This window comes from Pseudorca crassidens, chromosome 1, assembly GCF_039906515.1.
Source record: "Pseudorca crassidens isolate mPseCra1 chromosome 1, mPseCra1.hap1, whole genome shotgun sequence".
Taxonomy (NCBI): Eukaryota; Metazoa; Chordata; class Mammalia; order Artiodactyla; family Delphinidae; genus Pseudorca; species Pseudorca crassidens.
Genome location: NC_090296.1, coordinates 141,666,561 through 141,679,870, shown reverse-complemented (window position 1 = coordinate 141,679,870; position 13,310 = coordinate 141,666,561). Strand labels below are relative to the sequence as shown.

Genomic DNA, 13,310 nt, shown 5'->3' with positions numbered 1-13,310 from the left:
AAAATTAAAAAAAAGAGTGGATATATGTATAACTGATTCACTTTGCTGTACAGCAGAAACTAACACAACACTGTAAATCAACTAGACTCCAATAAAAATTAATTAAAAAAATAAAAATTACACATTGTATGCATTCTCTTTTTATCATTTAAAAAAAACACCTACAAAACATGGTTTCTGGTATGTTAAAGAAGCACTGTTCAATCTTTATTCTGATAGCATGGGAACAATTTTAAATAAAAAAATATGGAATCAGATTATTATTATTTTTACCCAGGACCTCCATGGGTTTTTTTTTGGCTTGGGGATTTTTTCTTTTTTTCCCTACTATATCCTCAAATACAAAAAGGGGAGAATTCTAGATTCAGTACCTTAGCCTGAGTCAATGAAAATAAGTAACAATAACACTTGTTCTTCTAACACTTCTGAGGAGTAAAGTGGAGATAAAATAAATTATGTGTACAGAGTATCTTGAGGTCCTTGGAGACAAGATTTCAGGAAGGGACGTGCCATTCCTTTTTCCCCTCTCCTTTCATGCCTTTTTTTAAAAAAGAAGCTGATTAACTAAAAACATATGCCAGAGGGACAGAGAAGACCAGGAAAATCATTTAAGCAGCTAAAAGTTCTGTTCCATTGGGCCCCAGAGAAAGATAAAACCAAACTATGCCCTCCCTGGCCCCTGGCAGAAGGTGCCCTAGTTTTTGTGAGTGGTAAACGGAAATCAATGAGCTGCTCAGAGAGCACTGCAATCCCTTTACCAACAGGCACTCAAAGAGCAAGAGCCAAGGGGATGGGAATCCATACCTCTCCTAATTCTGAAGCCCAGACCCTTTGCAGCAGCACAGGGGCCAGGTAGCTACAACCCAGCAGCTCAGAAGAAACTGCTGATCTGGCTTCCTGGGAGCCTGCTAGAGCCTGAGAGCTTTCGCCCACTCCCCCAAGCCATGCCCTACTGCCCCTGAGCCTTGTGCCTCCTGGCCCTTATTGGGTGCTCACTCTGCAAAGAGGAACACTTCAACGCTTCCTACTCATTGATTGTCAAGCCTGTCTGCTCCTCTGGGTTTCTCTGCTTACATACATTTTCTCTGGCCAGAGCTTACTGATTTCTAATAAATCTTCTCAGCCTTTCTCTCTGTTCTGGCAAAGATAATCTTCCTTGGTTTGACTTGCAGGCCTCCATGCTGGTCAATTTAGTTTGGGACAGCCCCCTTTACCTCCTACCTGCATTTCAAAGCTCTGTGAGTTTGCTTTGATTTGTCTTTAATTCTAAGTAAATATAAATGTAAATGAGTATATGAACAGAACTTGAATGAGTTTTGAGTCAATGAGTTTTGGTGTAACTGACTCTTCATTCAAAATATAGAACATTTCCACTAACCTAGAAAGTTCCCTCTTGGCCCCTTTTATTTAATCCCCTTCTAGAGGCAACCACTGTTCTGGTTTACTTAAATTTTGCATAAATAGAAACACAGAATATGTGCTTCTTAGTGTCTAGCTTATTTCACTAAACATGTTCCTGAAATTGGTCCATGTTGCTGAGTATATCTGTAGTTTATTGTTACTGTCTTTAATTTTTTATCTTTTTTTTTTTTTTTTTTTTTGCGGTACACAGGCCTCTCACTGTTGTGGCCTCTCCCGTTGCGGAGCACAGGCTCCGGATGCGCAGGCTCAGCAGCCATGGCTCACAGGCCCAGCCGCTCCGTGGCATGTGGGATCTTCCCAGACCGGGGCACGAACCGGCGTCCCCTGCATCGGCAGGCAGACTCTCAATCACTGCCCCACCAGGGAAGCCCTGTCTTTAAGTTTTTATTGCTGAATAGTATTCCAGTGTATGAATATGCCAATATTTTGTAGGTTTCTGGGTTTTTGGCTCCAACATCTGGAGCAGGTTTCCTGATCTTCTAACAAACAAGAGAGACAGAAAATGGAAGTTCAAGAAGATGGGAAAGAGACCATAAGATCAGTGTGATGTGAGAACTATGCCATCAGTTAATAAAAAGCTTTCTTTCTTTTGCTCTGTGAGGTGACCCTAAATTCACCAACTCTTCAATTTCACAAGGCAGAAGGTCTAAAAGTCCATAATCAGGCCTGTAGACCTCTGAAGAAAGAATATTTCTCTACTTTACTACAATAAAAAAAGACTACCTCTCTACTTTACTACTAGTACAAGAAAAACTTTTACTCATCTTTCAAGTCTAGCTCAAATGGCATCTCCAGTCTCTAGCTTTTCCATAACCTTGAGGGAAAGTGGCTCAACCTCTCATTTGTGTTCTTACAACTCCCATGAGCCTTGGTTTCAGTTTTTACCATCTTTTACTACATTGGTTTCTTTGCAGACCTGACTATACTTTCTACCAAGGAAACTATGGACTCCTCAAAGAAAAGGTACCTTCTGGCATCTAGCACAGTGATTACACACATGGTGTAAATGAGTAGACAAGTGGATGACTGCCCAGATGGATGGGTGGATAGATGGACAGATGGATGGATGGACGGACGGATGGATGGATGGATGGATGAATGGATGGATGGAAGGATGGATGAATGAATGGGTGGATGGATGAAACAATTTGTGAATAATGCCATATTGCTTATAAACTGAATGAATTATCTGGTTTTAGCAACCCCCAGAAGTATCATGGCATTGCTTTCTCTCACTGTCTTGCATTCTCATTGGTTCTGGGAGTGTATAATATTCTACCTGCCAATAGGCAAATGTCTCAGTATCATCTAGAACAGGTGGAATCTTCTAGCCACCAGAAACTGGCTTCCTGATGCTTTAAGAAATATTTTCATAAGAGTCAGAGTTTGGGTGGAGTCACAGTTAACCTACAACTAGCCCAAGAGGTAATCTTGACTCAGTGGAAATCTTCCCAGCACAGGACAGGCCTGAGTACTGAATGAGTGACTGACGGTGCTTCTGTGGTCAGCAGGAGGCCAGTTAAATACAGTCGCATAGGTAGCTGAAAGGTGATGTTGAGCCTGTAGGAGAGCTTTGTGACACTGTGAATTGCATCTAGGGCTCAGCTGTTTCTCACCCACCTCTCAGATGGTCCCAGCAGGAAACAAGTCTGCGGCTGTCATGTTTACAGTTAATTAATGTTTATTTATATTTTTAAACAAGGCTTTCACCTGTCACGCTTTAAAATAAATGTTCTGCTCTTCAATTAGAGATTGTCAGAACAGAGAGGAATCCTGTTTGTTACGGGTTGAATGTGTGTATGCTTAACTGTGTATCAGGTTGGAACCTTTTTTTCTGTAAGTCTTTCTCTCTCCTCCCAGAGGCTAAGGCCTTCTATTCAGAGAGACATACTTTTCAAGATCTTGACTGTGATATTGGTGCTCTGCTATGTAGGCCATGAACTTGCTTCTACAGGGTAGACAGCATAGATTACAGCATCTCCTTGGAAGCGTGGGGGGAGTGGGAGCTAGCATGAAAACATTGCACATTTTGACCAGTGTAGAAAAAGCATTCTTAAGGGAAAAGGATGTGCTTTGTCCTCTTTGCAATAAAGTGCTGACTCAGCAAGTCTGAAGTGTTTAAACCCTGTACACTCCAAAGAAAGGTCTGGCCCTTGACTGACTCCTGGGAGAACACCTTGACATCTTTGGAATATTCTGCTAGATAAAAGTGTCTTTCTTTACCTGGACCTCAGGCAATGTGAGAAGGCTGACGCTGACAATGTGATATATGGTGGGGTTCTTGTGCCGCAAAGTGTCAGTTTGACCTCTGAAGGGTCTGGAAACTGAGTAACTAAGCTCAGCCACGTGGGAAACCATGGCTACAAAATAACCCCTGATAAAAAGTCCTGGACACCGAGGCTCAGGGGAGCTTCCCCGGTTAGCAACACTCTACCTGTTATTACACATCATTGCTGGAGACTTAAGCACTGTCCATACAACTCCCCTGGGAGCAGACACCTGGACTTATACCTGACTCTCCTTGACTCTGCTCTCAGTGCTTTTTACCTTTGCTGATTATAATCTGTATCCTTTCACTGTAATAAACTGTAATTATGAGCAGAAAAACTATTCTGGGTTCTGTGAGTCTTTCCAGGGAATCACCGAACCTGAAGGTAGTCTTGAGGACACGCCAACACATCCTCTCAAAGAGTAAGTGTTGAAGAAAGATGGAGTTCTGGGTGGAAAACCAGATCAGAACTGAATCTCAACTCTGCCGTACGCTTCCTGGTGATGCCAAGGAAATCACTTGACCTCTTAATCTTTCTGAGAGTTAAATAAGCTTCTATATTAGATATTCACCCATCATTTCACTAGATATTCATTGAATGTGACACTGTTTTGATGACATAGTACATGGTCAAAATTTGGCTAATGGTAGAGGTAATTGTCTGAGTTGGTTCATCCGTGAGCTTTTCCACATTAGTTTAAGTTCCTTAGGTTAGGTAAGCACTCTAAATTTGGACATATGCTCCTCTGCACTTTTGCAGACAGATACGTTCACAGTTTGTAGTCAATAAATGATCAGTAAAGCAATTATACTCCAATAAAGATGTTAAAAAAATACAAATAAAATAAATGAACAGTTTCATACAGTTACTTAGCTAGTATTGCCTCCTATCTTATCTTGAGCCTAAGCCTCTGGATCCATATAGTCTGTTTTTCATCAATTGCTAAGTTACTATAGGCTTGGGAGAAAAGCCTACACATGGAAGTGCCTAGCACAGTGCCAGAATCATCGTTGGAATTTAATAAGTACTAGTTGAATGTCAATCTGAACATCTAGAGGATTTTTTTCCAAATAATATTTGGAAAAAATACCATTTCCTTTCTTGAACAATAACTGAAGAAAAACATAAATAGACCCAGGAAATGGGATGAAATGCAATTTTTTGCCCAGTTTTCACCAATGAGTATTGAACTACTGCTTTGCTCCTATTGTTGGTTAAATTGTTTCCCAAAAAGATATGTTGAAGCTCTAATTCTCAGTCCTTATGAATGTGACCTTATTTGGAAAAAGATTCTTTACAGATGTAATCAAGTTAAGAGGAGACCGTATTGAATTAGGGTGGACCCTAGTCCAGTGTCTGCTATCCTGATAAGAAAAGGGCAATTTCTACACAGACACACAGAGGGCAAGGATGGCCATGTGAAGACAGAGGCAGAGAGTGGAATTGTGCCCCGCCCGCCCAAGCCAAGGGATGCTAAGGATTGCTGGCAATCACCAGAAGCCAGGAAGAGGCAATGAAGGGTTATTTCCCATAGCCTTCAGAGAGATCAGAGCCTGCTGACACTTTAATCTCCAGACCTCTAGCCTCCAGAAATGTGAGAGAATATGTTTTTGTTGTTTTAAGCCACCCAGTTTGTGGTACTTCGTTATGGCAGCCTTAGGAATTGAATACACACACACACACACACACACACACACACACACACTTTACAGCTTGTCACACACAGGACTTTGGCTTGTGTCTGGTCTTCCTGCCTGGACAGAATGTATTCTGCCTCCTGGGAGGTGGAAGGAACCAAGCAAGAGTGTAGAAGCAGAAGGAAGTGAAGGCAGTAACTCACCATGGGACGCCGGCCGATGCTGCCCAGGTAGTGCAGGAGCCCTTTGGCGTGGTAAATTGTGGGCTGCAGATGGGCACTGGGAGAGAGCCACTGTCTGTTCAAATCCCCTCCTCTCAGTGAGCATCTGTGGCTGCAGGAACAAACAACAAGTAAATAAATACACGTTTAGAAGAAAATAAAGCTCGACAAGACAAACAATTAAACTAACGAATCTAACTTCCTTCTGTCTTCTTCTCAATTGACATCAATTGAAGTTGTCCAGAAAGATGCATATCTGGCCTCTAATCTCCCAATGTGCCGTGATTATTCACAGCCCCTAAAAGAACTTAGAAACCATATTTAACTTGATTTGGGGTCACCAGAGTTTGAAGGCAAAGTTTGAGAAATGTTCCCTGCTATACAACACATCCATGGAGAACAAATTCAATAAATTTCTCTAGGCTCTGGGACCTTCAGTTCTACAAATAATTAAGTTGAGCTCAATCTATCATGCTGGGCATATTACATATGATATTTCTAGGTGGCCCAGTAACTCTCGATATTACTGCACCCCAATGAAGAGACTGACACTTAGAAATGGTTAAATAAATGGCCCGAGGTCACATAACTTAGAGCTAGGCTGTTCATCCAGGTCTGTTTCCCTCTGAAAAAAAGCATAAGGCTCTTCCTCCTATCACATTGCTTCTGCCCACCCTGTCCATACAGATGACACAGAAAGCTTGACATTTACTCAGAGAGCCAGACTATCATTTTCAGAGACATCATCATGGAATATTAGCTCTAGAAATGAGCTTAAAATCATACATCTCCTCATCTGGGAAAAGGGGATGTTCATGTTTGAAAGAATCAAGTTGCTTTACAAAGGTGACACAGCTGGTGAGTGAGAACAGTGACTGCAATTCAGAGGGAAGGAAGCTGAGTTGCTGAGTGACAGGTAAGGTCATCCTAAAAGCCAAGGACGACCATAAATTACCAAGCACAGCCCATTCTCCAGGGAGGCAACCAGAAGTCCTGCTGAGACATTGTTTATTCGATAGGGCTAAGGATCAAGGTACCACAGATTAGGAGGAAGCAGTGCAGTACTTCCATGGCCTAGTCCTCCCAACCCCCTACCTTAATCCCTATCGCCACCTCCTGCTGCTCTTGTCTTTCCATACTTCAGCTTGATCAAACTGCACACAGTTCTCTGAGCAATTGTGCCTACTGGTCTCATTGCCAGGACTCTTCAAAGCTCTATCCCTTCCCACCTATTCAACATTCAGGGATCAGCCCTGCAGGGAAACTCTCCCTGATCACCAGGCCATTACATTCTGCTCCTATTTGTTGCAATAGCATCCTGGGACAACCTTCATCAGAGTTCTTATAAAAACCTTTTTAGATTTTTTTTTTAATTTCTTTTTATTTCTCTTACATTTGCAGTTAGACTGTAAGCTTCCCAGAGGCAGAAACAGTTTCTTTGTCACCATCAAAACCTTAATATAGTAACTGTGTCAGAGTTGGTATTCAGTAAATAATTTGGAGTGAAAAAAATGTACTAGATTTAAATGTAGAATCACATACGTTTTCTGTTTAAAGAAAAAACACTATTTTTCAATAAACCTTGGAGGCGGAAGGAAAAAGGTTCAGCCTCCTCCTTTCACCACTTTTTCATCTCATGTTTCTGAAATTATCTTTAAATATTAGTTTCCTGCTGCTTGCTAGCCCCTCTTACAGCTCACTGGAAACTGAAAATCATTAGATTAATCATTTATCCCGATTTCACCATTAACATATTTTGACTTGCGAAATGGGAGGTTTTTTGCATCTACCTCTCTGACTTTTTTGTTCTTTTCTTGCTTTCCACCCCCCACTTCCTCTTTTTAATAGCAATGACATCTAGAGATAGGGTTTCTGCCTGATGACCAAGGATGAAGGTAAAATACAAAGCAGATTTTTGGAAAGAAGCAAATAACAAGGAAAGAAGCCAGTGTCCCAGACTTTCTCCTGAGCTTATTTGCTGAGTTTAAATGAATTTCTTTTCTCAAATCGAGGTACTTGCAGGCACAAAATCCCAGAGCCTCAGGATTTTCTTTAACTGCTCTGTGATTCTCCTTGCCTTGACCTGGATTCTCATCAACACTGGGGATTTCTTTTTTCTTTGTAACATCAAAAGTAATGAAATCAGTGAAGGCCCCTTAAAAGCATTTCTGTTTGTAGAAATGAAAATGCAAGCATTGTATGTGTCCAACAGCCAGCAATTCCATGCAACTCTCTCTACCTCTTCTTTCCATATGTTCCACAAAGACCAAGTTCAAGAGCAATGTCCACATGGAAATGACTTTACCAAACAGCAGATATACTGTTCTAGATTACAGTTCTTCAAAAAATAGGAAAGAAAAAGTTTTGTGTTGAAATCAGAATGAGCCTGAGTGTTAGTTAAGGAGATCAAGTCTCAACTCCCAGCTCTGTCACCAGATATAGGGTTGGGGGCCCCTTTGAGAGTCAATATTGTCATATGCAAAAGAATATAAGTATAACCTATCTCCTAGGACTATTCTGAGGGTTAAATTAAATGATCTCTATTTTAGATATCTCCATGGAGAAATACCTACATAACTCTATCATCACCCTTGTCTATGTCCATGTCATGTCCACACCTATATACACATGCACGTCTCCATCTACAGCTGTATCTACATCCTCATCCACATCTACAATACTCAGGGACACATAGCACCACTTGGACTATGTTCATTAGTTCCTTATCTCATCCTAATATTTTTCCTTTTGAATAATAATCAGAGAGCTATATGCAGGTTGATTGGAAGGGAGTAGAATCTTGGCTAGGAACCCCAAACCAGAGGCTGTGGTTAGTTTTAAGTTCAAGTTGACTTGAGCACTTTTAATGGTGGAAGCAATGAGACTGAAGAGAAAAGAAGTTATCTAAGGAAAAAATGCAAGGATATAACAATATAGACTGCTGAATGGACTATTTAATATACCAAGCGGGCCATTAAATAGTACCAAGAGGAGGATGGCATCTAAGATTGACTAGGTACATGGATTTGGAGAGAAACTGAGCCAATGTGAGACTTAGGCAAGCTGTTAGTTGGGTATAAATTTTGTTTCACAATGGTGGAGACAATGATGCATTCCTTTGGTATACGTAGGTTGTATGAACTTGGGAAACCCATATGTGTGTATTTGTATTCAGCGCTCTGTGCGTGGCTATGATTTTGAGAGTAACTCTGTGTGTGCCTATGGCTTCTGCAGTTCCTAGATCTCGGCAATTGTAGATTATTACAATATGTACTACACCTAACTTGAGTGCTTTTCCTTTTAAAGCAAATACATTTTCTTCCAATCTCCAAATCAATTTGGCATTTTGTGTTAATAATATCAGAGATTCATGCAGTCAGGAGAACTGCTGCCACTCTTCCTGGGGATTTGTTTTAAGCATTTGAAGAGGAAATGCACCCCATCTTATTATCTACTGTAGCATTTCTGAAATGACAGCTGCTCCCTCTATGTGGAGAGAATTAGCAGATGGACAGCTATGACTGGTTGGCAATAAATTCAGTGCCTCTAATTTCTGAAAAGGGGTCATCCCTCAAATAGAGTTTGAAGTCCTGCTTTGCTTATAAGGAGAATAAAATGGTGAGCATTGCTATTTTTTTCCCCACTGAAAATTGCAAACTTACAGAGCAGGGGAAAAAAGCACTTCCTTTTGGTTTTCACAGGGGGAAGTCATTTGATCCAAATAGACCTCATTTCTTAAAAGAAAAGCTTTGGTTTAACTACAGTCTAGTTTAAGGTAAAGCTTAGATGCACAAAGTATGCTAGGTCTAGGGTGACCAACCATCCAGTTTGTCCTGGAATGTTGCAGTTATAGCCTTGAAATTCCTATATTTCCCAAGAAACCCCTCAATTCCTCGTGAACAGAGGGGTTTCAAAGGTAGGATCCCTGACCAGAGTTGGGTTTGATTGTTTTAACTGACTTTGAATGTTTTAGTTGAGGTACACTCTCCCCCAACCTCAGGCACCTTTGCTCCCTATTTTTACCTCTGAGTGTTTTATGTATATATTATGAGCCTGCTTTTTTTAGGTATTTGCAGCCCGTGTCTAGGATGTCTCTCTAACCATTAAACCTGCAGGTTTTGGTAGGATAAATTCCTTCCCTTAAAAAAAAAAAAAAAAAAAAGGCTTGTCGTTTCCTGAAAATATGGTCATTTTATGACCAAAAAAAAAAACAAAACCTCAGTCAAAATTATAAAAAATGAATCAGAAGGGCCAGTCCTAAGAGGTCACTGAATAAAAGCCACCAACTTCATGGTAACCTAAGGATAGCCTTAAAGGTCAGACAGTCTAAAGGGAAATGATGTCACTGTAAACCAGTTTCTTAAGACTAATTGTGGATTTTATGTATCTGCTACGAACAGGGCTTATCCTGACCAGAGAATGGGAAATAAACCATATAACCAAAGGCCTTGACAAGCACACCCTGACCTACCAGGACCCCTGAAGCAAAGAAAGAACCACAAGCCAGAGGAAGAAAGAGGAAAAAGTGAGTTGCTTCCTGAAAGACCATCTATAAAGCTGCAGTCAGACAATAAAATGACTCAAAAATCTCCCATCCATCCGTGCCTGATAAAAGGAGAGATGGGGCCCATCAGACTGAATGAGTGATGCCAGGCTTGCTGATACAAGTGCCTGCGGCACACCAAGCTCTGAAGTCTAAAGAGAGGTAGCGTGCTTGAGACTTAGCAAATGTCTGAAGAGACATCCCCCCTACCTTCCCACCTCATTTTCCCCACTATTGTATTAGTCTTTTCCATGTTTTAATTTGAAAACCAATATAGAGTTAAGATGAAAATGTGTTTTCTCCAAGTTATTTTGACAAGCCTGGTTTCATAATGTCATTCAAACATCCAATGGAACAATTCAAAAGATAACAACGTGAGGACAAGCTGAAATCAGGTCAGACCAGATTAAGGGGTGGGCAAATATAGGTGAGTCCTACACTATCACTTGTATAAATCAGGAATATGTAACGAGTTAATTCACATTTCTACATAGCACTTGATCCCATATACAACTGACTCAATAAAAATAGGTATCACTCCCATTGAAACAGTTAATACTCTAAGGTTAAAGTTTCTAAAGCTATGTCTTGAGACCTTTGTCTGTGCCAACAATTCTGAGACCAGCCAGGGTGTCAGTAATCACTTGAGGTCACCTATTACAACTGGCTGACATTTTGGACCACATAATATTATTTACCAGATATGAGTAAGAATAATTCATTTAATTTATGAAATTTTAAATACATTAATAATCTTCACAAAAAGTTGTCAGAATGGGAAATTATAAAAAGCATGTCCAAAAACCAAGAACTAATGATTATCTCCATAATGTTAAAAAATAATCTTTTGAAAAAATCCAACACTCATTCCTGAGAAAGGCAATCAGAAAATAAGAATTGGTGGATACTTTCTGTGTCATATGTATGTGTTTAAAAAGTATGCATCGGGCTTCCCTGGTGGCGCAGTGGTTGACAGTCCGCCTGCCGATGTAGGGGACGCGGGTTCGTGCCCCAGTCTGGGAAGATCCCACATGCCGCGGAGCGGCTGGGCCCGTGAGCCATGGCCGCTGAGCCTGCGCGTCCGGAGCCTGTGCTCCGCAACAGGAGAGGCCACAACAGTGACAGGCCTGCATACCGCAAAAAAAAAAAAAAAAAAAGTATGCATCAATTCTGCTTCTACATATATATATGAATATAATGACATATTTTTTATATTATGACCTAGAAAACCAATGACTAACTCAATAAATAATTCAGTAAGGTAATGGGATATAATATTACAATACAGAAGAAAATGCTCATATAAGAGAGTGGTTGAATAATTTGATGCATTTAAAAACTGGAGTATTGTGCAGCTATTAAATGAAGAAGAAGGTATCTATGAACTAATATGGAATGGTGATTTTCATGGTATAAAGTTAAATGATAAAACGTTATGTAAAATATAAAAAGCATATTTAAGACTGAAGGAGACATTAGACAATACACATACATCTATTCGTTTGTGCAAAAAATACAAGATAAATCAGAAACTAATAAGATTGATTACTTACAGAAGGCAGATGGAAATAGGATATAAAGTATGGATGAATGGGAATGGGGTAGGAGGAATAAAGGGCTAGTGACACCTCTCTGATCATACCTTTCTGTATTGTTCTAACTTTTAGAATCATGTTAATGTTTCATAAACTTATGTGAATAAATAAATATAATGAGAAAACCATGAATAGAACTCCAAATGGATTAGTTACAAATAAACAAACTATGGCAAATAAATAACACTTATGGAAGTAGGAAGGAAATAACTGACTCAAGTAACTTTAGAAAAAAATATTGTTGCTATATACTCTAAAGCTAAAGACAAACACAATAGTACACAAGTGTGTTTTTCACAGCAGTATTCAATTCTGAGCTACCAATTCTAAGACTGCTTTGGATGTATTCTAGAACTGAGTAAACAAGTAACTTAATTATGAGTAATAACAACCAGTTTTCTCATAGTCACAAAAAGGAGTTATAAATAAAGAATTAACTCTGTAGTGTTGTACTGGAATCAGAAGTTATCAGCATGAACTCATGGTTTCCTACAGAGAGATAGATAAAGAAATAGATATAAAAGTATGTGTATTGTGTGTGTGTGTGTGTGTGTGTTCATGCATTTATTTCCTAGCTCTGTCTACTAGAAGAACCTAGAAACAATAACCCCCTTGTAGCAATGAACATATAAAATGCTCAGATCACATTTTCTAAGTATCATTATTTAATCAAAGAAATCAGGGCTTCTTGAAGTAATGCCTGGGTGAGGAAAGAAGAATATAAGTCTAGAATGTATTATGATGCCTGAAATTTTAAAAGTACTCAAAAATAATGGGAACATATTGAAATGACAGAGGAATCAATTTTAAGGGAATCCCAATAACCAAATGTGGTAAGATCTGAACAATAAAATCAATAATAATAAAAGTAATAATAATATATTATTATCCATAAATAAAGTAAATATTTATAAGTTTGTACTGATATAAATAAATAAAGGAATAGCTCTTCATTTGAGTAGAATTCCAATTAGTAAATATAGAAGGAGTGAAGGAAAATAAAGTTATTACTTGATAAATATCATAATAGTAATTGTTGCAAGCAAGAATCATCAATGGATGCTAAAATTAGTGGGTGAAAGTATTATGAGTAACAGAATATTTACACAGACTTGGAATATCTCCCCATAAGATACTTATTAATATCAAAGGGAAAAAAATACTAAATTTATGGTGAAGAAACACAGCAGATAATGCCGTAATCAACTGATCAAAGATAACATCACTATTAGAAATACATAGCAATGTCATATATCCAATGATACGGTACACTGAGAAGGGCAGAGCATCACCTATGTGATGCTTTTGCCAGAAATACAGGATGTGAATTTACTCATCAGACAAACCCAAATTAAGGTGTATTCTCCAAATAACAGACCAGAACTCATAAAACATGTCCAGATCAAGAAAAACAAAAAAAGGATGAGAAGCTCTTCTAGATTGGAGGAGATTAAGAAGACATGAATACTAAATGCATTGTTATGATTGGGGAAAGGGACTTTATTGGCACAATTGGCGAAATATGAATAATGTCTGTAGAGTAGTTAAGACTAGTGTCTTGATGTTATTTTCATCATCATACGGTGGATATGAGAGATGTTAGCATCTGGGGAAGATGGATA

The 13,310-nt window shown here is 39.2% G+C and overlaps 1 protein-coding gene across 2 annotated transcripts in view; it reads right to left on the bottom strand.

Moving 5' to 3' along the window:
* Positions 1-13,310, bottom strand: part of AGBL1 (AGBL carboxypeptidase 1) — a 783,161-nt gene that overhangs the window by 323,950 nt on the left and 445,901 nt on the right. For both annotated transcript variants that reach the window (XM_067696096.1, XM_067696105.1), the window contains exon 19: positions 5,533-5,662. In XM_067696096.1, coding sequence (XP_067552197.1) covers positions 5,533-5,662 — 130 coding nt within the window. The remainder of the gene's footprint in view (positions 1-5,532; positions 5,663-13,310) is intronic.